This window comes from Carassius carassius, chromosome 6, assembly GCF_963082965.1.
Source record: "Carassius carassius chromosome 6, fCarCar2.1, whole genome shotgun sequence".
In the NCBI taxonomy this organism is placed as follows: Eukaryota; Metazoa; Chordata; class Actinopteri; order Cypriniformes; family Cyprinidae; genus Carassius; species Carassius carassius.
In genome coordinates, this window is record NC_081760.1 from 38318466 (window position 1) to 38345188 (window position 26723).

Here is a 26723-nt window from a genome sequence, read left to right on the forward strand (position 1 = left end):
AATATGTGGAACTAGAAGTGCCTGATCTTCCATTTCAGCGTTGCCTATTGGCTGCATATTTGACACTAATTACAGTACAGTATGTGTTTACAGTATGGGGTATGTGCACATTCTTTTGTTTCAGAAGTTATCCGTTTAGCATTTGAATAGATAAACTCAGAATGAATCATAATCATAAGGTCAGTCAAGTCTAGCCTGAACCATGAAGCACTCACCTGACAAGGTGAAAATACAGTAGAAATCTTCACTGTTCTTATGTATTCTATATTATAATGATTATATGCTATAATACAATATGTTCAAATACTTTTTTTTAATTTTTATCATACTATGTTTTGCAGGTTTCTGAACCAAGCAAATAGTCTTTTTTATATTGTTTTATATTTTTATATATTGCATTTTAAACTAGGCAAATGTCCATTCTTATTTTAGTTTAAACTAGATGAATAGCATTTTTTGAAATATACAACCAACTATACAAAAAAAAAACAAGAGGAACAAGATCAGCTCTTTAAGAGTCTACTGCAGAACACTGACACTGGAGGAGACACCTTATTAATAATAAACATATAAAGGCTGCTATTCACACCCAAGCAGAATGGCCCAGAACATGAAAGCAAACTGTGTTAAATTGCATGTTAAGTATCAAATCCACAAAGTTTCATATAAAGCGGTTTTCTCCAATATAAAACTAATCCACACACAAACACACACACACACATTAACTAAAAAGGTGCCCTCTTAACACACTGTAAAACCCGACAAGTAAACTTAACTCAAACCGTTTGAGTAAACAGATTGCCTTGATTTAAACCATGTAAGGCCTAGTCCACACGGACACGGGTATTTTTATAACCAGAGTTTTTCCTCCTGCGTTTAAAAAAAAAAATCCCGTCCACATGAAAACGCCAAAACATGCTATCAGGCGCTGTCAAGAGCATGCCACACCAGCAGGCGGCGATATAACCCAAATTGTAAAGTCACCTTGGCCAATCAGAAGCAGTCAGCGGCGCACAATCTGACGTCAAACACAGCGGATAACGGTAAAAAGTAATATTTCACAATATTAATGTTTTTTCTGTATTTTTGATCAAATAAATGCAGGCTTGATGAACAGAAGAAACTTCTTTCAAAAACATTAAAAATAGTAATGTTTCCAAACTTTTGGTCTGTACTGTATATATATATTCTTATAAAAAAGTGTTCTCATGGCTCAGTTTGTCCTGGGTCTGGAGTAAGCATTGCGTTGCATTTCTGAAATATGTTGAACACCAAAGTTGTAGCCTTCCTAAAAACAGTTTTTGTTGGTCATTATTGATTACATGTGGAAATATATGACTGTTTATTATGTGAAAAGCTTTTTCTGGTTCTTATCAGAGAAGGATTTGGTGTACTTGTACACTGTCCCTATCAAATAAACTACAAAAAAGATGTATATGATAAACTAAACCAGTAATATCACATTAAAACATCAGTTTATAATTCAGAAATTTAACTTAATTAAAGTGCCTTATGGTGGGGTAAGTTAAAATGTTGACTCAATTTACCCCACAACACACTGAAGCAGGCTCAGAGAGTGAGGGAGAGGCCATTCTTATCAAAACATCTTCAATAAAGTCTGAAATTATTACAAAGCTTTCTTCTCTTTTAAGTGTATATTTGTAACAACTGTATCACTTGTTTAACAAGCACCCATCCCCCAGTGCCCCTTTTTTGGTTTGGGTCACTGCCCCTCAAAATGTCTGTGCACGTTCCTGGTGTGTATGGCAGATAGTTTGAAGGAAATGCTTCACGTGAAACCTGTGCATTGCGTTGATATTCTGTTCTGTTCTGCTTGTGTATAAATAGTAGGCTATGCTTTGATAATAAGCTGTATGCTTTGCTTATTAAATCACTGTCTTAATGCATTAAGCCTTTGGCTATTAAGCAGTTTCAAATAGTGGTTTACAAAGGGAGGAAAACGCTTGAGACTTTGCATATCACATTCATATTCTGGTCACATCTGCTTCCCAGTAGGCGAAGCAATATAGTTTGCAACATTAATAAGGTGTATACAGAATTTGGCAATACTTTAACACTTCTTCTTTCATAAGCAAATGGTAGGATAACAGTTTAGCGTGTTGTTCATATTGTCATCTGCATTCCTGAACCTAGTAACCAATACATTATTAATACATTTTATTAATAAATATACAGAGTTTTGGATTTTAAATTTATACCACCATCTTCGTCCACTGAGACACATATTTTTCTTTAGGTTTTCAGTTGGTCACAAAACACTTAATGTGCAATTTAGAGCAATTTGCTTTCATGTTCTGTTGCTTGTCTGTAACTAATAGCTTATATGTTTGTTATCTAATAAGCTGTGTCATCCAGTGTCCCTGCACTGTAAAAACAACAACTCAAAAAAGATTTTTGCATTCACTGACAATAAAATTGCTAGTTGGAACTTGAACTATCTGTTGTAAGCCACTTGAACTCACTTTCAGACGTTTCTGAGGAAAAGTTCATCTTATTTTATAAATTGAGTTGATTTTATTTTGAAGTTGTAGTTGACACCGAATTAGAGTGAGGTCAACTTATCTGAGCGTGCTCATTTGAAATCTGTCATGGCAAAAACATTCCTTCTAATTCTAGTTCAGATAATTCAGAAAGTTAAGATCATTTGGCTTTTTCAGCTGGGGATTTACACATTTCTGAATTAATACTTAGGCACTATACAACTGTTTATCAGTCATCTTTGGCAATATTGCATTATTTGTAAGGTCTGAAGTAGGACACATTAAGCCACATTAAGCATTTGTGAAACAACCTGTGGCACACCCCCACGCTAATGGTACAGTCCACAGCGCAAAATACAAACAATTTAAATTTAGTAAACAATTTTAGTCACTGTAAAAAAAAAAAAAAAAAAAGTTGTAACAACTTAAAAAAATAACACACAGTTTCAACAGCAAGAGACAAGCCAACACAAAGAATAACTGGACCAAGATCCCAACTAAACCAAACACTTTCCACCACAATGGTGACTTCAAATGAATCAAGTATCAACATTTAAACCTATGTTAATTCTCAATAAGAGCTTCTCTAGATGTCTGACAGAAATAAAGTCACAGAACCTTGTAAGGAGGATCTGTGAACGTCTATATCGGACGTACAGAAGACATAAAAACATTCTAAAAAAAAGACGTCATAAAAACATTCTGTCTCCTCAGTGGACGTATTTTCAACGTCTACAAAGACATAAAAAGACGTCCACTGGACGTAACTTTGCCCAGTGGATTAGGTTGATGTTAAAATAGGCAATATAGTAATTTTCACGTAATAGTTCCTTTAAAAACAAACAAAAATGTTAAATACATGTGACTTCATGCCACAAGACTGCTAACGTATGAAGGTATAATTAACACTGGATTTATTTAACATGCATTATGTACCATGTGTTGAGTTCAGTGTAAAATGCATTGAGTAAAGAAGTTAATATACAAGACTTGGTATGTCCTTGTGCTTTGGACACAAACTTTCAATAATAAAAATAGTTACTTGACTGGTATTATGGTCTTTTATTTATTTAGACGACTTGAATAATGTAAAGTTGTGGCCTAGTGGTTAGAGAGTTTGACTCCTAACCCTAGGGTTTTGGGTTTGAAACTTGGGCCAGCAATAACACAACTTAGGTGCACTTGAGCGCGTGTGTGTGTGTGTGTGTGTGTGTGTGCGTGCGTGCAGTTTGGATGGGTTAAATGTAGAGCAAGAATTCTGAGTATAAGTCACCATCCTTGGCTGAATGTCACGTCACTTTTTTTTTCACTTTAAACTATTTTAAGTTGGGTGGATTTTAGTCCCCGTTTGTTAAGTTTACTCAAAAAAGCGCTTGCGATAAGTTGCCTTATTTTTCTAAGTTGACGGAAGATTTATTTAAGTTTTTACAGTGGTGAACTGAAAAAAGGGAGAGAAAATGGCAATTATTAATTTAATAAGTAACTGAATATGCACTATATGGTCTGAAAATCGAATTGTGAAGCATTACAAGGACCAGGTGGTTAAATGTCAGGTAAGTCTTGCGCATAAGACTAAAAGACCAGACATTGTGATGTAGATGGTGTGTTAAATATACTAATGTGACTGATGCCTGCAAAGTCACACCCCTCCCCCATCTGGGTCAGTCTGACCACCTCTCTTTGTTCCTGCTCCCAAAGTATACCCCGGTTATCAAATGTGTGAAACCTACAATAAGGACTGTTAAAATCTGGCTGGAAGGTGCTGACTCCACTCTTCAACATCAATTCCAGCACACAGACTGGAGTGAGTTTGCTGCCCAGGCCACCACTAACTCTCAGATCAACATTGACAATTACACCAACTCTGTCCTGGAGCACATCAACAGATGTGTGAGCAGAGTGACAACACACAAAAAAGAAAAAAAAATCCCAATCAGAAGCCCTGGATGAACAGAGAGGTTCTCCTCCTGTTCAAAGCAAGAGATGCAGCCTTCAGGTCTGGAGACCGGGAGGCTTACAGCTCAGCCAGAGCCAACCTGAGGAAGGGTATCTGCCAGGCCAAACTCAAACATAAACAGAGGATTGAAGAACACTTCAATTCTTCAGACCCCCGGCGTATGTGGCAAGGCATACAATCTATCACAGATTACAAACCACCTAACTCTGTGCCCCCCTCCAGCCCTGCCTCCCTCCCAGACGAGCTCAATCACTTTTATGTTCGTTTTGATCAAAATAATAAGGAGATCTCACTCAAAGCTGAGCATCAACCCAGTGAACTGCCTCTCACACTCTCCACATCAGATGTTTACTCCACTCTGCGTAAAGTGAATGGACAGAATGCAGCTGGCCCTGACGGAATACCTGGTCGTGTGCTTAAAGCCTGTACGGAGCAGCTGGCTGAGGTCTTCATGGACATTTTCAATCTGTCCCTGGCCCAAACAACGGTCCCCACTTGCTTCAAAACCTCCACCATCGTGCCTGTACCGAAACACTCCACTGTCGCTGTCCCTAATGACTTCCGTCCTGTTGCACTCACCCCCATCATTGCCAAGTTCTTTGAGAAACTGGTTGCATCCCACTTAAAATCCTGTCTCCCTGCTACATTAGACCCATTCCAATTTGCCTATCGCAACAATAGGTCAACAGAGGACGCCATCTCAACGGCAATTCACTCTGCTCTCACCCACCTGGACAGTCAGAACACACATGTGAGATTGCTGTTCATAGATTTCAGTTCTGCATTTAATACGGTAATCCCCTCCAAGCTGATCTCCAAGCTCAGCCATCTTGGAATCAGCACACCCATCTGCAACTGGATTCTAGATTTTCTGACTAACAGACCTCAGTCTGTTAAGTTAGATAACCTCTCCTCCTCCATCATCACCCTGAACACTGGATTGCCCCAACGCTGCGTACTTAGCCCTCTCTTGTACTCCCTATTCACCCATGACTGTGTTCATGTTTATGGCTCCAACACCATAATCAAATTTGCAGATGACACCACGGTGGTAGGTCTGATCAGAGTAACCCCAGAGTGCAGTCTGGACGATGGGGCGGGGTGACACTTCGAGGCGGAGCGACACGTGTCGCCCCGCCCATATTTGTTTTCCCCGCCTTTGACACTTTGCTCCGAGCCAACAGGGGGCAGTTTGCGTTGAAATAAACAGAACGGTGGCAACTGCAGCAGCAGAGTAATAACGCTATTCCACGTTGATTGCATGAGGTGAGTAAAATGGTTGTGTAACCCAGATAGCAACATTGTGTCGGCCCAGATCCGGCCCACATCTGGCACCCATGGAAAGATGATCTGGCCCACATGTAGCGTGGAATGATGGCACTTGGGCGGACCGCTCCTGTTTGCCAGAACTGAGCCACAAGCAGGCCATAGCAATGCCATATGTCAGCCAAGAGTAAAGAAATTAACCAGAACTGGACCTTATCTGAGCCACAAAATCTGTGTGTATTAAATATGAAATAATTTCAGCCTTAATAAGCCTGTTAACAAGCAGAATCACTGAAGGAAAGAAGAGAACAGAAAAACAGAAGAGCAGAAACACAAGAACTACAACTGACTTCAGCCACAACCTTAGATGAAATCAACTGAAGATAAAAGAAGACATGAAATCTCTCAAGATCTCAGCATAGGAGGATTAAACAACTCCACAAACAGCTTTACCAGATTCTCTTATTACTAACCAGATTGACTTTATTTATGTTAGACATCTACAAAAGTTTTTTTTATTGAGAATTAACATAGGTTTAACTCTAATGTGTTTCACCATAACAGTGATTAGTGTTTCCATTAGTTAGGCTCTTAATTGTGCTCTTATTATATAGTTTGGTTTTTTTGGCTGCTGTGACGGGTGTGTTTGTTAAACACATTTGCAGCTTCAAAGAAAGCTAGAGTGACATGATATCAAGATATATTTAATTCTTTACAATCGTTAAAAACTTCTAACTGACTGTTGTAATATTGCTTGACCTCATGCTGGAAAAACACATGGTTTGTGATGTGAATATATTAATGAAATAATTGTTAGATTAAAAAAAAAAAAAGCAAATCAGCATGTTTCATGAGGATTATAAAATCATCAACAGATAACTGCCATCACCTGACCTCAATTCTCTTTAGCTTTCTTTGATGCCGCAAATGCGTTTAACAAACACACCATCACAGCAGCCAAAATAGACTAAAGATAAAATAAGAGTTAAGAGTGCAACTAATGGAAACGCTAATCACTGTTATGGTGACACACATTAGAGTTAAACCTTTCTTAATTCTCAATAAAACTTTTGTAGATGTCCAACAGAAATAAAGTCAGTCTGGTTAGTAATAAGTGAAGCTGTTAATGCAGTTTGTGGAGTTGTTTAATCCTCCTCTGGTGAGATCTCCAGAGATTTAATGAAGCAGAGCAGTTTGTGGAGTTGTTTAATCCTCCTCTGGTGAGATCTCCAGAGATTTAATGAAGCAGAGCAGGATTTACAATCTTGTTTTGACCTCACTGATTGGAGTGTTTTTGAAGCTGCTGCCACCGATCTGGACGAACTCACAGAGACCGTAACATCATATATCAGTTTCTGTGAGGATATGTGTATTCCTACCAAGACTCAACTAAATTACAACAATGACAAACCGTGGTTCACTGCAAAACTCAGACAGCTCCGTCAGGCCAAAGAAGATGCTTACGTGAAGGGGGACAATGTCTTGTATAAACAGGCTAAATACACACTGGAAAAGGAGATCAAAGTGGCAAAGAGGAATTATTCTGAAAAAATAAGGACTCAGTTCACTTCGAACGACTCCGCATCAGTGTGGAAAAGCCTAAAGAAGATCACCAATTCCAAGACACCACCCCCCAGCACTGTGGAAAATCAACGACTGGCAGACGATCTGAACGAGTTTTACTGCAGGTTTGAAAGAACACCCATCACCTGCCCTGAACACCTCTCCACACAACCGTTCACACCAATAACAACTCCTGCAACCAACCCTGAATGCCTCTCCAAACAAACGTTCACACCATTCACAGCTCCTGCAACCAACCCTGAATGCCTCTCCACACAACCGTTCACACCATTAACAGCTCCTGCAACCCATCCTGATCACCTCTCCAATCAACCGCTCTCACCATTCACAACTCCTGCAACCAACCCTGAATGCCTCTCCAAACAACTGTTCACACCACTCACAACTCCTGCAACCCATCCTGAACACCTCTCCAATCAAGCGCTCTCACCATTCACACCTCCTGCATCCCCCCTCTCCCCCACACCTGCAATACAGATCAGCGAGGATGCGGTGCGCCAGGTCTTCAGGAAGCAGAAAAGGAAAAAAGCACCAGGCCCAGATTATGTTACACCAGCCTGTCTGAAATCCTGTGCTGACCAGCTGGCCCCCATCTTCACAAAGATCTTCAACAGATCGCTGGAGCTGTGCAAAGTCCCTTCATGCTTCAAACGCTCCACCATCATCCCCATCCCAAAGAAATCCAAAATTACAGGACTAAATGACTACAGGCCTGTGGCTCTAACGTCTGTAGTCATGAAGTCATTTGAAAAACTGGTGCTGGCCCACCTGAAGGACATCACTGGACCCTTGCTGGATCCTCTTCAGTTTGCCTACAGAGCAAACAGGTCTGTGGACGATGCAGTAAACATCGGACTGCATTATGTTCTGCAACACCTAGACAGACCGGGGACCTATGTGAGGATCCTGTTTGTGGACTTCAGCTCTGCCTTCAACACGATCATCCCAAACGTCCTCCTGCCCAAACTAACTCAGCTCTCCGTGCCCACCTCCGTCTGTCAGTGGATCAACAGCTTCCTGACAGACAGGCAGCAGCTAGTGAGGCTGGGAAAATACACATCCAGCACCCGTACAATCAGCACCGGAGCTCCCCAGGGCTGTGTTCTCTCCCCACTGCTCTTCTCCCTGTACACTAATGACTGCATATCTAAGGACCCCTCTGTCAAGCTCCTGAAGTTTGCAGATGACACCACACTCATCGGCCTCATTCAGGACGATGACGAGTCTGCTTACAGACAGGAGGTTAAAGAGCTGGCTGTCTGGTGCAGTCTCAACAACCTGGAGCTTAACACGCTCAAAACAGTGGAGATGATCGTGGACTTCAGGAGAAACCCCCCTGCACTCCCCCCACTCACCATCATGAACAGCACTGTGACTGCAGTGGAGTCATTCAGGTTCCTGGGCACCACTATCTCTCAGGACCTGAAGTGGGACATTCACATTGACTCCATTGTGAAAAAGGCCCAGCAGAGGTTGTACTTCCTTCGCCAGCTGAGGAAGTTTAACCTGCCACAGGATCTGCTGAAACAGTTCTACTCCACCATCATCGAATCCATCCTCTGCACTTCAGTAACTGTCTGGTTCAGCTCAGCTTCTAAATCGGACCTCAGAAGACTACAGAGGGTAGTCCGGACTGCTGAGCGAATTATCGGTACAACCCTCCCATCTATTCAAGAACTGTACTTATCCAGAGTGAGCAAAAGGGCTGTTAAAATCACTCTGGACCCCTCACATCCAGCACACTCCCTCTTTGAACTGTTGCCATCTGGTCGACGCTACAGAGCACTGAGCACCAGAACGACCAGACACAGGAACAGTTTCTTCCCTCAGGCAATCCATCTTATGAACAGCTGATAATAACTGTGGGACACACTACACTATTTATATTTATATACACTACACTTTTTATCCAACACACATACTTAGCGTACAGTTACAATTTTTCCACATAATATACATGTACATACATAAATGCTCTTTTTAATATACCTGCCATACATTGTCAATTTGTATATTGTCAATCCTTACCCACCTATTTGTATTTTTTTTGTATTTTTATTCCTTATTGTGTTTTTTGTTCTGTCGCTGTTATGTTGCACTGCGGAGCTCTGTCACGAAAACAAATTCCTCGTATGTGTGAACATACCTGGCAATAAAGCTCATTCTGATTCTGATTCTGATTCTGATTTAATGTCTACTTTTATCTTCAATTGATTTCATCTAAGGTTGTGGCTGAAGTCAGTTGTAATTCTTGTGTTTCTGCTTATCTCTTTTTCTGTTCTTTTCTTTACTTCAGTGATTCTGCTTGTTAACGGGCTTATTAAGGCTGAAATTCATATTTAATATATAAACAGATTGTGTGGCTCAGATAAGGTCCAGTTCTGGTTAATTTCTTTACTCTTGGCTGACATGTGGCATTGCTATGGCCTGCTTGTGGCTCAAATCTGGCAAAAAGGAGCGGTCCGCCCAAGTGCCATCATTCCACGCTGCATGTGGGCCAGATCATCTTTCCACGGGTGCCAGATGTGGGCCGGATCTGGGCCGACACAATGTTGCTATGTGGGAAATATCTTATAATATTAAATGCGATGTTCGATCATTTATTTATCCATTGTACGTTCAATTTGAATAATTATTGTTAATAATTGTTATAAATTGCTCATTTTATTGTTCTTTGTGGATTGTAACAGTACACTCTGTACATGGCTTTAGTTCTTAGTAGTGTTGTCAAAAGACCCGGTACTTCGGTACCAAGTCGGTACTAAAAAATTTTAAATGTGACGGTACCAGGTTTCTTTAAGTACCGGTAGTACCGAGGTCCCGTTCAAACCCGGTTCAGCGCTATGATTTCCGCGAAGCAGAAAATGAGGACGGAATCTCAAAATCCAGTCATGAAAATGAAACTTACATTTTAATATGGACAGTCATAGAATTTGTCAAAGTTAGCATAAATTAATCAAATCAAATCTCCATATGGACCAGTATCTGTAAATGTTAAGCCGCAAATGTTGCTTGAAATATGAATCTGTGTTCTGCGCGTCTCTGTGTGAATTAATGAATGGCAGAGACGTGCGGGTTTGTTTACTACATAGACTGGAGCGCATGACGCTTGCATTAATTTCAGCATCTGACCTTCAGAGTTCTCTCTCCATCAAGCGATCTTTTCAGTTTCTCACACATACAAAAGAGAGAGAGAGCGAGAGTCTTACCACGCTGAATCGACACGCTATATGTAAACTATTCTTTATTGTCTTTTCCTGTAATGGAGTTCATTTAAAATTATTCATATTCATTTTTGAACAAGCAGAAGACATACCGGTTTCTCCGGTAGTGGGCGGAGCTAATGCGCAAATGGCAATATTATTGGCTGGCGCTGATTTTGTACCGTCCCTGTTTTGATTTCAGCAAATCAGTTTGACCGAACGCAGACAACGTGATTAATATTCATGAACCCAGCAGCTCATCAATTAATAGTGCATTGGATATACATTAGTATGATAGTAGAATTAGTAGTAGTATTATCTTTTAATAATAATTAATATGAATACTAATTATTATGATCTATTACTATTTTTTTACAGAAACCATCAATGACCAAAAATATCTTAAGCATCACCACCAGTTTTAAGTTCAGTTAAAATGACAAATATGCATTCATTAGGCCTAAAAGTTAATTTTTACATAAAGGCATTGTGCTAGAAATATTACGATTATTTAGTAAAATGTATGTGATACTGCTATTACTGTTGAAAAAATTTATAAAACTTTATTTTTTAAAGAAATAAATCACAATATTTCTTACATGTTTTAATTTTAATAGAAAATCCCCGTTATTTACCAGAAATAAAATGTGTTTAAATTTCATAAATTAAAAGACAAATAAAATTTGGGTGAAACTTGTTTTTACTGTTTTTCATAATTATATAACTCGTAGAAAAACTTTAAACACAATTGTAAATAAGTATAAAGAATGGCATTGGTTTTATTTTTAGTGCTAAAAAGTTATTTTTTTTTTTATTTTTTTTTTGCATATTTTTGCTTTGGTACCGAAATTGGTACCGAGAACCGTGGAGTTTCACTGGTATCGGTACCGAATACTGGAATTTTGGTACCGTGACAACACTAGTTCTTAGGTTTGATTTTACAGAGGTATGCCATTACATTTGTCAAAATTATTTGAACAGACATGCATGATTATTGTGTTTATATTATTATTATTATTTTTCAGGATGACATGATCAGGAGTTGCTGGTGTTCTGTTCTCCTGGACAGCTTCACTCCGCAAATGTATGTAGCTGTTTGAATGTTGCTACATGAAATATTACTCTGTACTATATCTAGCAATATACCTACCTCTTGACATTTGTTCTTTTAGCGCTCAACCACTGAGGGGAGGAACTTCACCATTCAAAAGACAATGTCTTCAGGCAGAGTCCAGCAAAGCAGGTTATTTGTGCACATACATTCATTAAGAACTAATCATTACATGTGTGTACATGCAGAGGTATTTTAGTTATTACAGCTACATAGTTGTTCAGATATGAAATTGGGATTATGTACAAGTACTATATTGGTCAACACCGTGGATTATTTCATATATAGCTATCAGTTAACATCAGCATCAAAGACATTTAAAAACATTTCATCTTAATTCATTTTCAGACAGCAGCGAGTGTTTTAAATAACTTCTGTTTGCGATCTAATGTGGATTTTGTTGTAATTGGCTTAAAACAATTTTTTTCAATGTGAAAATACTAACATGCCTAATACTTCTGCACAGTACTGTATATATTAACATTTTATTAGTGGTATTATAAAGAATGAGTTTGCAGTTGTGACAACAATCTATAGAGTTTGTTTAAAGCAAGGTTGTCTGTAGTCAGTGTTTATATAATGTTTAATAACTTGTATATACTTGTATAAATAAACCTATGTATGTTTTTGAATCAACAGCTTCCCCTGGAAATCCTCAGGGAAGTTATTTTGTCAGCGGGTGACTCTGCATGTTTGACTCTTTCTCTGGTTTGCAGATGGTTTAGGGATGTGGTCACTCAAGAAGTTTTCCGGAAAGCGGCACACTTTGCCTGGCTAGACAGTAAGATTTCCCCCTGTTTAATGCTCATTCTCCAATTGAACTTTGTAGTATGAGGCTGTTAAACTTTTTTTATTATTATTATTATCTTTCCTGTATTTTGTCTTTACACTATAAGTTATGGCCAACTGGAAGAATTGTCCAGACGAAGAATTGAGTTCAGACGGATGTACAGCATCAGGGAATGCTTGCAGTGCAGAGCCCTTTTCAAGTTTAACCCACCAGGGTACAGGGAAGAGGCCGGCGTGGTGATCTTCTGGGCTTTTGTTTACACAGGATTTTGTTCCAAGGACTATTTTTTTTTTTTTTTTTTTTTTTTTTTTTTTTTTTTGCGGCATGAAACACATTTGTGTGTCCATTGAAGGGAAATTGAGAATGAACTGAGATCAACTGGTTTTGATGTATTAATTGATGTCATTTAAAGTTAAACTTTGCAGTGTATAATGTTTTAATAAAAAAGCTATGGCAAACACGTGCATGACAACAGGTTTCAGTCATTTACATCAGTCTATCATTCTTTAAGGTTTCTCATATTTGATGGTAACATCATTTGCTATGCATTGCTCATAATGAATTCTTAATTTAGTTGTGACAATTCGGTGTAATTTTTCAATTACCAATGATTTTGATAAACAATGAAGTGTTTAAAGGGGTGATTAAATGTATTATGTTTTTATATAGAAGCGGGTAACTAAATAAATTCAGGATTAATGAGGTTTTCAGTAGTGCAGTTCAGAAAACAAATAACAGAAAGAGACGAGTGTTTTTGGGCAAGTTCTTTAGAACCTGTATAGTTCCTTCCTTGCAAAAAGTAACCATGGATTTATTGTAGTAAAAATATTTGTTGGCATATTAATTACCATGTGCTGTAATTATAAAAACACCATAGTTTAACTATAGTTTTTGTAGCAGAACCATGGTAAATTTTCGTAGGGGCTAAGGGAATGTTCAGTATATTATTGGTGACGTTCAGAGACTGGTGACAATTTTTTACACACACACACACACACACACACACACACACACACACACACACACACACACACATACATGTATATATATATATATATATATATATATATAATTTGAATATATAAATCAAGGTACTCCATGACTATCTACATAACAATACTTCGCATTATATTGCTGTGTCATTTTCAAAAACCAGCGAGTAATGCCGAGGTAGCGTCTACAGCCGTTGAGGGAGTAATTGTAAATTAGACCATTTATTTCTGTTCTGTTCGTCGTAATCCAAACCTCTTTGTATTTATACGGGATGTTGTGGAAACGCAACAATAAATGCAAAAACACAACATTTATATTCACTTTTTAATTTATATTAAAAGTTTATTCATCTGAGTGTCTACTTCCGCATTCCAATCCTGCTCACAGCGTCATAATTCTCTATACCAATAAGCTGTAAAATCGTCACTCATCTGTACACCAATAAGCTCATCTTAATCATAAACCAATAACCGCTGAGGTGGTCCAGACTGCACTCTGGGCTACTACTCTGATCAAGGATGACGATGAGTCAGCCTACAGGGATGAGATGCAGCACCTGGCTGTGTGGTGTGCCACCAACAACCTGGAACTAAACACCCAGAAGACTAAGGAGATCATTGTGGAAGAGCTTCTTCCCCGAGGCTGTGACACTTCTGAACTCCACACCACCAATCTAACCTGCACCTGCTCTCTTACTGCACTGGTCACAGTACTTTACACACATTATTTGCACTATTCATATTTCGCACAGACTGCACATGGTTAAAGCTATTACACTATAAACTGTCTAAAGTTGTTACTGTACAAGCACAGTAAACTATTTCTACAAAAAATATCATTGCACTACTGTTTTTTTGCATATAATACATTGTTCAACAATACTTTTGCACACTCATTCGACTGTATTTATTACCACTGTTCTCACGTTCCTGCTATTCATAATGTATATATAATCCTTCATTGCTCTGTTCATAATATACATACAATCCCTACATTGCATTCATATTTATATTCTGTATATACTCTGATCAATATTGTATATAGCAACTCCACTGTACATTCTGTATATCATAGCTTTACTTATTCTGCACTTTTATGTATATAAAACACTATATTCTTGCACTTCTGGTTAGATGCTAACTGCATTTCATTAGCTCTGTACTTATACTCTGCATAATGACAATAAAGTTGAATCTAATCTAATCTAATCTAAATGCTTATTTGATGTAAATGTCATGCTAATATTTTCTCTGAACCCATTTTAATGTTCAGACTCAACATACGTCAGTAACTGATAGTTTCTTTTTCTAAAGAGTGAAGCATTGAGATGCTTTTATAACGTTGATCGGTTTATTTTTGTCTCAACATGTCAACTTCTGACTCAACCAGTTATGTGAGTTTCGGTCTGGCTATCTGTCTGACTGACCAATGACAGATAAGAGTAGAAAGTGACCAGCTACTGTCCAGTGTTATGTATAAACACTACAGTGTATCACTGCTTAGTAAGACTTTTGATGACATTCACAATCCTGCCGGAGATACTCAAGAGTCCTGGTCTTCAGTTCTGAGTTGAGAACAAAAGTTAACATAAACATTGAACAACACAATATAATAACTACAGTTTTAAAATGTGCATATTGTTAAAAGTTATTTTGAAATTCCAACGTTGATGTTGGGATTAGTAATAACAGGTGGAGTACTTGAGCTACAACCTAATGGAGAATTGCACATGATTAAATGAAGGTGATCATATTTTTAGATATTAATGGTGTTATATTTAGCAAAATCATGTTCATCTGAAAATGCACTCACTGATAGGGAACTGGATATATGGGTTTGGAACTGGAACTTGATTCATTTGAATTTGAATTTAAAATTGAGAAGGAAACAGTGAACTTTATCAGAATCATGGACAGATAACTAAAATCTCTAAAACGCAGTCAACACACACACAAATGTTATTCGTTTAGCAGTCATTAGTGTCAAGGTTTTTTTTTCTTCTAAATCAAATGAATGCTTTTCCTTTGGGAAACATTTATATTTGTGATTGATATTAAACCAAAGTGCAAGATTTGAACAAACCATAATATAAAAAGTACCTGTGTTAACATCACTATTTTTCATCATTTATTTAAGTGAGATTGCAATAGTTCTCAGCTCTGTCACTCGAAGTCCACTTTCCTGCAGAGTTTTGCTGCAATCTTGATCAAAAACACACATCTGCCTGTATCTTTCTAGTGATCCTGAAGAGCTTGATGAACTTGTTCAGGTGTGTTTCACTCTGAATGAAACTCCGGGAAATTGGACCTCAAGGGCAAGTCTCATGCATTAATGTGTTATTAACAAATTAATTCAACTAATTAACTTCCTAAATTCTGCACAAAGAGTTTTTCTTGACAGGCAAGTTGTGAAATTAAATATTTCTGCCCCTATTTGATTGACAGGATTCGGAGCATTGGCTGTTCATAAAACCGGCTGATGGCCAATAGTGCAGATAATTCCTTTTATTGAGAACGTGAAAAGCTGATTGTATTAAAATGATTGCACAACAGCCCCTAGTCATTCTGGTCACTGACAAAAGAAGAAGAAAACAATGAGTGTCATGTTTATTAGTGTTTGTTTCCATGGTGACTCCTGAAATTGGTGATCCACTGACAATGGTATCTTGCACTCACCCTGCGAGACATACACAAAATAACCTGAGTAAGCGAGGTTTGCGTTATTCATCTGAGAGTTCAGGGTATATGTGATCGTAAATGAACCGTATCTTCTGGAAAACACCCTCAGGGGTGATTAGATAAAACTGTCAGTTGTGTTGTTTTTCTGCTGTAAAGTAAAAAGTAAAACAGAGAGTACACAGTGGAGTGGGGTTCAGTTATTCTTTATGCAAATGGGACTGAACTTCTGTAAATGATTTTAATCAGCAACATAACAGAATTCTAACCAAGCAGACACTTATCACTAACTATCACAAACAAAACTATCATTTTTAATAAAACATCAACATCTAAGATGTTTAGATGTTGATGTTTAATTGAAAATAATGTTTTTCATAGTTTTAGTAACCTCTGTGAATTCTCAATAAGATCTTCTGTAGATGTCTGATAGAAATGAAGTCAGTCTGGTTGGTGATGCTGTTTGTAGGGTTGTTTAATCAGATCTCAGGAGATTGAATGTCTTCTTTTATTTCAGTATGATTTCATCTAAGACTGTCTGAAGTCAGTTGTAGTAGTTCTTGTGTTTCTCTTTTCTTCACTGTTACCAGCAGCTGTTCATCAGTGATGCTCAATCAGTGCTTACGTATCTCAGCTTCATCACTGCTTTCAGCTCTCTGTATAGTGTGGACATATAAGAACTGAGCAGTGTTCTTTTAAAACTGGGGATTTTACTGTGTTACAGGCTTTGTGACTCACTCTTGTTATTGTGATGGGATGAATATTGCTACAACAACCCCCTCTGCTGGAGAATAGGAGGAACTCATAGGTTTAGCTGTGTCCCTCACCGGCTGGTTCAAGATTAACATGATTGTATCACAATAAAAGTGATACAATCAGTTACAGGGATGTAGTGAGCACTTCACTAATTTCCCATACATTACATTGTCCGTGGTGTTGCCCTTGCCTGGTGGAGTCGTGGGGTTTGGGTTTCTATTTCTTTCTCTGATAAAACCCACCCAAGGTATGTGGATGAATGGAATACCATATGTGCGAGGTAGTGATGGCGAGATAAAGCCTCATGAGGCTTTAAGCTTTTCAGCAAAGTGGTTGACAAAAGGGTTAATTTTTGGAGTCACATTTGCTCACAATACCACCTGGTGGCCATATCTGTTTTTTTGCTCGCTTTGGCCACCAGATGGCATTGTGAGCAAATGAAGCCTCCCGAAATTAACCCTTTTGTCAACCACTTCGCTGAAAAGCTTAAAGGCCATGTTGCAAGGTTAATTTTTTTACGAATTTGTGCAATTTGCTTGTTGGTAATAAACATTTAAACTGTTATCCATTGTATTTTATGTTGTTGGGTATCACAAATATAATATGAATATGAAATGAAATGAATATGAAAAACTAGGTACTATCTTACAGCGGTCTCCTTTCCCCCACAATGCATTGCATCACGTCACGTTGGGGAGAGAATTTACCAAAGCCTGCCTTGAGAGCATTGAGAGTGACTAGAGCGACGATAAGTAGACGAGAGTATTCAGATAGCGCAGATTATAGATATATATAGATAGATAAACAGACAGATAGATAGAGAGATATCGACCAACAGCGACCCAAACGCACTCACTTCCCTACAGCGCAAGCTTTCCAGTGCAGTTTCCATGGGACAGCACCCACACAAGCACCTGCCAAACACAGCGACACACACATGGCTACGTTTGCAACAACATTTTCACCGGAGGAAGGTACTTATCTGAACCAACGTCATGATCACTGCCACTAGACATAAAGAAAACGTTGATTTTTTTCACTCGGTGCTACTCAATGACAGTAAAAAAATATATAAAAATAATATATATATATATATATATATATATATATATATATATATATATATATATATATGTGTGTGCGTGTGTGTGTGTGTGTGTCGTTATTGTGCACTGCTGCTCGTAGACTAGCTCCAGTGCTCATTGCTGCGATGCTAAATGATAGCAACTCACCAGGGCACTTCACCAACTCTCCACTCATTCTCCTCGGACCATGCATAGGCTTTGACGGCCATCAGTTCTTGGCAATTCCTCAGTTGCCCTCTCACGGCTGGCTCGGATCTATGGACCTATGGACCCAGACTGCGCTGCTGTTTTGTTTCTACTGTGTGATTCGTGTTTATAGTATGTGTTGTCTCAATGTTCATTATTGGTATATTCCCTTGTCAGTGCTGAGAGTTCTCCATTTGGGAACCTATAGAGATACAGCATGTATTTGGGGTGCAGTGTGGAGCACGCTTGTGTTTTCATTGTGTGGTTGCAGTGGAGAGCACTGGAGTGTGAGGGATTGTCTGTTGGGGTGGTTTAGGATTTTCTCCAAGTGCTCTCAGCATCCCAGGTGGTACTTTAAGGTTTTTTATTTTATTTTATTTTTTTCTGTTTTTCCATCTGCGGGCCACATTCACATACAGCAGGGTTGCCAACTTAAGGTCAAATTGGAGAGGAGGGGGTGGAGTGATTTTTTTTGATCTTGATTCAATATCAATTACTTGTATACTGTAAATATAAGGGAACATTTTTGTTTGTTTATTTTTGTTTTCTTTTGTACCATTTTAGACTTTAAATTTAGTATTTGCATTCATGGTGTAATTATGGTGAGTATCATTAAAGGGATGCAAGTGTAAAACCCTTTTCTATATTTTAACTTTTTAAATACAGCACTAATTGTAATATAATATAAATATTAGAAAAATATTTTAAGGCATTAGGTTGATGGATCATAATTATTGTACAAATAGTATTTAGTACCAAAATATCTCCTCAAAATATTATTGCACTAAAATATACAACACTTATTTAACAGAAGAATAGTTAAGCTGTATGGTCACACTATAAGCAATACCTGAGGGTTAAGAAAACCATATTAATGTTGCCACTCCATAACTCTCCAGAATAAAATGACCCCGTAAATGTCATCGACATAATAATCGCTGTAATGTTTTCCAAAAAAATGCAGCAAATACCTGTATAATGAAGCTGCTGTCTATCGCAGTCCTCCTGTGATCCAACAAATACTGTAAACTGATGGTGGTAATGCTGCCCTCTGATTGCACAGACACTTCTGGAAGAGAGCTGAACTGGATGAAGACATGAGAAATGAGAGCGGCTCATTCAGGTCAGTTCAAATCTGTGTAAAGACTACTGCTATGTGCTTTTTAATATTGGAACACACACACACAATCCATAAAGTAGATTAAGACTTTAAATAAGCCTCCGCAAAGAAAAGCACACTCTAATGGATCTTACTCTCATTAATATGTCATATATTCACTTTTTAGTATTAACATAAATCATCAATGTCAGATACAGTATTAGGGTGCTTTCACACCTGCCTCATTTAGTTCGGTTGAATCGTACCAGAGTTCGTTTCCCCGTTTGGTGCGGTTCATTTGGGCAGGTGAGAAAGCAGCAATCGCACTCTGGTGCGCGCCAAAAGCGGACTAAACAAGCGTACCGAGACCTGCTTGAAGAGGTGGTCTCGGTACGCTCTCAAACGAACTCTGGAGTGGTCCGTTTGTGGTGAGAACGTGATCCGACCTCAAACAGACCCAACCGCAAAAAGTACTGATCATTTTTGGACTAAACCAGCTGCTGTAGTCAGCTGCACTGTGCATTATGGGATGAGGAAGTGTTTGTTGACAGTTTGCACTTAAACATGGCAGCTCGTGGACAAACTTGGAGTACTGAGGAGGTGCGGAGCCTCATAGAAATTTGGTCAGATGACCACGAGCATGTCAGAGTTAAGAAGAATTAATGCACGCCTCCGCTTGAAGTTACGGGCGATGCCCGATCGCCGTTTGCAGTGCATTAGAGCATTGTTTTCAAGCCACATCCACGCTTCATTATAGAAATGTATTGTTTGCATATTGTGGTGTACACAAACAATGTACTAGATTATGGCCAGGGACAAAACCGGCCCGCTCAGTCGTCTCTCTATCTTTGTGTTGTCTCCATGTTGTTTGCTGGCTTTCCCTCTTATGTTGGAATATTCCCACACGTAAATTCTGACCAATCGAAAAGCATTTTAGGAAATACGTCATGGCCAATGAGTGATGTGGATGTTGTCATGTGACTGCATTTTGGTTCGTTTCAACTGGTTCGGACCAAAGCAATCAGTGTGGTGTGAAAAGGAACCAACAAAGCTGAAAAATGCTACAATGTATGATTGTTTGCCCTTGGTTCGGACCAAATGAACTGAACTAGAGATGTGAAAGCACCCTTAGCGATTGATGGGGGAGGGGGGTCTCCTTTGATCAATGCTGTTAACGTTAACCTTTTGGTGCAATTTAAACCAGTATGTAGATTAAAAAATAAAACAATCTGAATTATCCAGTGTGACTTTGATAGGAATTGGAAATTTCATGCATTGATCGACGTTACTAGTGCTGACACAGCAGCTTTAAATTGACCCTAATTGGACTATAAGGCCAAAAAAATGGCAAAAAAATAAATAATAATAAAAAAAAAACTGTCTGGAACACTCTCGTCTGCCAATCACAACACAGTGGGGCAGCTGACTAATCAAAGCACATTTCTGATGGAGGTGTTCATCAAAACAGCTTTTTGAGACAGACTGGAAAGATATGCTGCAATGATGTGAATATATGTTTCATAAAAGGGCACAAATTGTGGTTCCACTGTTCGTGCCAGCACGCAGGTTATTATAGGAAAAATCACTAGGCAAATGTTATTTTGAATGTTCTTCAAACACACCTTCCATTGTTTGCTGTGTGGTCACTTTCTCTTTCATGTTCATGCCTCTACTCACCAAATGAGCCAGGCATGCAACTATGTTTCTCATCTTGAACCAAACAGCTGAATGCATAAGTTTGCAAATGCCCAGTTTGTCTCCTATAACTCTCTCACAGAAAATGCCCTTAAGAAAACATTGTGTCTTGTGAAGTGTATGCAAATGTGTTGTCAGTATCGAGTTTATCTAACCCTCTTGATTAAAGATTGCAACAGACATTTATCATGCGTTTTAGCACTTTAAATATGGCAATTTATATTAACTAATGTAACAATAATGCCTTAATATATTGCACTTGGTTGTATTACACCAGGCGTTTATGTGGCAGCCTATTTATTCAAAGTATATATCATTGTAATGTTACAACATTTTGTCCAGTTTCACAAACCCTGCCATGCTTATTTTGACACGGATTTGATTATATAACATCAAGGTAACCCTTCCAGTTTCTCTTTCCCCGTCGGACAGTGTAACACAAGTCCTGGTTACCTGAAAAGGTGTTTTTAAGGGTGGGGCCGGCGGGTAGGACATCCAGCATTCCCACTGTTTTGTTAGCTAGCTAAATCTGGCGCAGGAGATTATTTCTTGTGCCTTTCGGTGCTAGAACTAGTTGTAATGCTCAGTCCGGGTGTTCGTTGTGACTGTTATTAGTGGCAGGAGGTAAAACGCGACGTTCTCTGCGCGCGCTCTGGTCCAGCGCTCGTGCACAGCTGCAGTCGCCTGCGGCGCATCAAGGTGTGTTTTTTTTTTTTTTTTTTTTTTTTTTATATAGCAGCGAATACATGGCTAAATAGAGACGCAAAGGCTTAACTGGATAAAAACAAAAATAAAATCTTTGCCCTTTTGCCAAGGCTTCATTTTAACACGTTACATTTAAAGACTGTACAAAAACAGGTCGACACTGGCTAATCTCCAAACTGAGAGCGGCAAGCGGCAGAACGAAGTTATTAAAATATTGTTCACATTTTCTTAAAAAAAAGAGCAAGCACTGCATTAAAATTGTTTGATACAAGCCAGATAAGCAGTTTTATGGCCTACTTTGTGGCACCTGCGAAGTGACGCCCATAGTTACCTGTATTGAAAAGAGCAGCTTTACATCACGAGGCAGACCGAGCAAGGTAATACTTCTCACACACAAATCACACATATAATAAGCAACTGTGAATTAAACAAAATCATTTGAGTGTTTTGTACATCACTGTTAATTGAAATGAAATGTTATCTTTATTGTTTTTTTTTTTCAGAGTAAGCCTCCTAGAATGTCCCATACCACATTAGACCTTTGTATGTTTTTGTTGTTGTATATTTTTGTCGTTCTTTCTCTCTTTAAAAAAAACAAACAAAACAAAAAACATAAAGGTTATAGTTGTAACACTGATATATATATATATATATATATATATATATATATATATATATATATATATATATATATATATATATATATATATATATATATATATATATATATGTGTGTGTGTGTGTGTGTGTGTGTGTGTGTGAATATATATAGATATTTACCTACATGTTCACCTTATATCTGTTTTTTTTTTCTCTATGCATAAATACTGCAAAATGCCCTGCTACATGAGAAGAGGAGTGATTAACTGACCAAAAAGAAGGAAACAGAAAATGGCATCAGCACAAAACGGTCAGTAGCCTAAGTTCATGTAAAAAAAAAAAAAAAAAACCTGGAATACAGGCACAATTTAGATTTCAAATTCATTGTTCATTTAGAATCAGTGTTCACAATTTGTTTTGGGAAAGCATCTGTGCATTATTTTCTGGGGCAAATCATTTTGTCAATTTAAAATTGATCGATACCATTTGTGGCATATTGTTGTACCACAAAAAATGTCCACTTGTCCCTCCTTTTTTAAAACACATAAACAATAGAACTGAATTTAAAACAATTAATTTATAACAACAAGATGTAAACAATGTGTATCAACATGGTTTTATTGTAAAAAAAAATTGCTTGTAAAGTTACAGTATATCAGGTTTAATAACTCTGGCATGACAATGCAACACTATGAACATTAATAAAACTGTATAAATATATATATATTTTTTACATATTCATAGCATAAGCAGTAAACAAAATAACTAAGTGTGGTTTATACAACTTTTCAGTTCTCAAATGGCTGTTTTGTCACAACAGTGAATTTCACTAATTTAACTGTAGGTGGCTCTAAAGTCACAGTCGCTTTAACCTGCTTAAACTTGTAAACAGTTGGGATGCTAAATTTGTGTAGATTGGTCCCAGTTAAATTTTCTGAATGCTGAAAACTTCTGAATACAATTCATTACTCACCCAAGACAATGTTTCACAAAACAAAATCAAATATGGAGCTAGATAATTCATTGTTTGGACTGAATAAATAAATGCATACATATTGTTACACAAACACTGCAATCAATCACAAGAGAAGCAACAGCTAATAAGAGTCCTACTGCCTGTTTCACAGAGTCTGATGAAGAACATGATTCACAGGAGCTGAGGATTGTGCTGCTGGGAGTCTCTGGAGCTGGAAAGAGTCCAACAGCAAATGCAATACTTGGTCGAGAGGCATTTAAAGAGAGCAGAACCAGAGAGAGTGAGAAACAGACAGGAAAAGTAGAAGACAGAAACATCTCCATCATCGACACGCCAGGATTCTTCAACACTCAACTGACTGATGAAGAGATGAAGAATGAGATGATGAAGAGTATGTTCCTCTGTTATCCTGGTGCTCACCTGTTCCTGCTCGTCATCAACCTGAAGACCTTCAGAGAGGAACAGAGGAACCTTGTGGAGCAAGTTCAGGAGAACTTTGGAGAAGAAGCTTTGCTGTTCACAATGGTGCTGTTTATTGGACGAGAAAAAATATCCAAAAGAGAATTTAATCAAATAATTGAAAGTTAAGAAACACAGAAAATACTGAACTACTTTGAGGGAAGATGTCATGTGATAAACAGTAAAAGTGAATGTGATTCCAGCCAGATCATAAAGCTCCTGAAGAACATTGATGAAATAGTGAATAATAATGGAGGACAACACTACAGTAATGAGATCTACCTGAAGAATCAGAGAAAACTCAGAGAGGAGGAGAGGATGAAACAAATAGAAAAGAGACTCAAACAAGAAGAACAGAAAATGAAACAAGAGCAGGTGAGGAGAAGACACATGGAGATGAAGAAAATACAGGAAGATAGTGGGACATGGAAGCAGAAAGGAGGGGTAAATCAAGAGGAGGACATAACAATGAGAAGCAAAGAGGAGGGAATAAAAGATGACAATGAGAGGAAAAAAGAGAATGTTAGTAAGAAGAAAACCAAATATCTGAGAGAAAACGGAGCTGCTGCTCAGGAAAATCTCAGGAGACAGATGGAAAGTCGGAGAGAGAAAGAAAGACAGAGATGGAAACTAGAAAGAGAAAATCCATCAAGACCAGGTAAGTACTGAACCATTCGTGGTAACATTTTTAACATTTTCATTTTCCAAAAAGGCAAAGGGGATATTTACTCAGTAATTGAAAGCTTTTATTTTCAAATTGAATGAATAAATAAAGGTTTCCCAATCAGTGCCCTGATACCTAGAGGTTTTCCTTGTTCTCATGTTGCCTGTGTTCCTAGTCATCTTTAGTTTCATAGTTTCTGATGACTCCCTCATTCATTTCCAAAGTCACTCATTAGTCCTCACCTGTTCTGATTCAGTTAATCTTCTGTCCCATGGTTCTCCGAGTTTAAAAAATAATCGTTTTGCATATAAAGTGTATAATTCCTGATCAGCGTCTGACAACTAAAGTCTTGATGGGTTGTATACCAAAGAATACCAAATGTTTCCACATTGACATTTCAGCAGTTTGGCACAACAGCATATATTCTCTCTCATGTCAGCAGATTTGAGGATCATGATTCTTGGTAAATCTGATGTGGGAAAGACTGCAACAGCAAACACCATCCTGTGTAGAAATGCGTTTCAAGCAGGGGCACAATCTGATACTTTAACCTGTGAGAAACAAGATGCAGTAGTTTCTGGAAGGAATATCTCAATCATTGACACTCCAGGACTGTTAGATGCTCAGATGTACAAGCACTTTCAGGATGAACTAAAGCGGGATATTGATAAATGCTTAGAAATTTCTGCTCCTGGTCCTCATGTGTTTCTGCTGGTCATCAGACTGAATGGGAAATACACGGAAGAGGAGAAAAACACGGTCAAATGGATTCAGAAGAACTTTGGAGAAGATGCAGTACGGCACACCTTTGTTCTGTTCACTAACATGGATTTGCTGAAGGATGAATCATTGGATCTGTATATCAGAAAAAGCCCTGATTTACAGTCACTGATTGACAGCTGTGGAAGAAGATTTCACTCATTCAACAACCAGCACAGAAACAACCAAATTCAGGTGACAGAACTGCTGACTAAGATCGAACAGCTGATTGAAGACAATGGAGAACAACATTACGCCAGTGAAAAGAGCCGAAAGAAGAAACAAGAGGAGATAAGACATGACAATAGTCAAGAGGACACAGAGAAAAACTTACATGAACTGAAAAGAGAAACAGATGAACTCTTGACACTCATGATGAGTCTTGAGATGAGTGAGATGGCTCAGAGATTGTCACAAGCGAGAGCAATGGCACAGAGCAATCTGTCAAAACAAGGTAAATAACAAACTATTTGTGATTTCATTCCTGAAATGTCAGAAATGTTATTGTGGTTCTGCATGTGTTACGTATGTTAGCTGATGCCATGCATTATTAAATCACACGGGAGCCTTATTTAAACTGAAGTAGATGGAATGTTTTGTCTGACTGCGCATTATAGGTTTAAATGTTATAATTGAAGAGGACCCAGTATTTTAAAAATCTGAATAACCTCATGTATCTCTTTAACCTTACAGATCTGAGGATTGTGCTGCTGGGTTTTCTTACAGCTGGTAAGAGTGCAACAGGAAACACCATCCTGGGCAAAAATGTGTTCAGAGCAAGTTTTATGAAAACTACTAGATGTGATAAACAAGAAGCAGTGGTGCATGAAAGGAACATCTCAATAATAGACACTCCAGGACTGTTAGATCCATTCTTATTCAGGCACATTCAAGATCATAATGAGTCTGATATTGAGAAAAGCTTAGAAATGTCTGCTCCTGGTCCTCATGTGTTTCTGCTGGTGATCGGTGTGGAAGGATTAGCAAGGGTGGAAAAGAACCCAGTTAAATGGTTCCAGGAGAACCTTGAAAAGGATGCTTTAAATCACACTATTGTTCTTGTCACATTTGCTGATTTGCTGGATGCACTAATTGATGAACCTCTAAATGAGTATATCCAAAAAATCAAAGGACCTAAAATCACTTATAGACAGCTGTGGTGGCAGGTATCTCTCATTTAACAACAAGGACAGAAACAACCGAGGTCAGGTCAAAGAGCTGCTGGAGAAGATTGATGAAATGGTGCAGAGAAATGGAGGAAGGCACTACACCAGACAAAACATATTCAAACGAGAAACAGGTGGTTGTGAAATACAATAAAACCCATTAAGATGAGGATCATACTTAATTACTGCTACAGTGGTCATTCTGAGCCTTATTGATTTTCTTCAGTTTAACATATTTAAGCCACCATCTGTTATTTATCAAGAAAACTGGTGCAAAGATCTAACAAAGGTATACCTACCTATGCATTAAGGAGAAAAATGTCAGGACTAATCAATATTTAATGGTCCATTCATTTACACTAAGATGTTACGAGTGTGTACGTCACTATTTGGTCATTTATAATGGGCCACGTTGTTTCTGCTATGTCAGAGTACTTTTATTGTCTAAAACAATTTTTAGTGACGTGACATTCAGCCAAATATGGTCATCCAT

General features: G+C 38.1%; 2 protein-coding genes and 1 long non-coding RNA gene across 3 annotated transcripts; all 3 read left to right on the plus strand.

Moving 5' to 3' along the window:
• Window positions 1–11514: 11514 nt before the first annotated feature.
• LOC132142054 (uncharacterized) lies at window positions 11515–12872 on the plus strand. The gene is made up of 4 exons (XR_009434019.1): window positions 11515–11595; window positions 11684–11754; window positions 12262–12403; window positions 12552–12872. It is a non-coding gene; the product is annotated as an uncharacterized LOC132142054 (long non-coding RNA).
• A 6332-nt stretch (window positions 12873–19204) lies between these two features.
• LOC132141728 (GTPase IMAP family member 4-like) lies at window positions 19205–24174 on the plus strand. The gene is made up of 2 exons (XM_059551391.1): window positions 19205–19230; window positions 23293–24174. The coding sequence occupies exons 1-2, from the start codon at window positions 19205–19207 to the stop codon at window positions 23768–23770; spliced, it is 504 nt and encodes a 167-aa protein (XP_059407374.1). The 3' UTR covers window positions 23771–24174.
• Window positions 24175–24414: 240 nt separating this feature from the next.
• LOC132141729 (GTPase IMAP family member 8-like) lies at window positions 24415–26245 on the plus strand. Its single transcript, XM_059551392.1, has 2 exons — window positions 24415–25518; window positions 25758–26245. Exons 1-2 carry the CDS (start codon window positions 24738–24740, stop codon window positions 26243–26245), a joined length of 1269 nt encoding a protein of 422 aa, XP_059407375.1. The 5' UTR covers window positions 24415–24737.
• The last annotated feature ends 478 nt before the right edge of the window (window positions 26246–26723 follow it).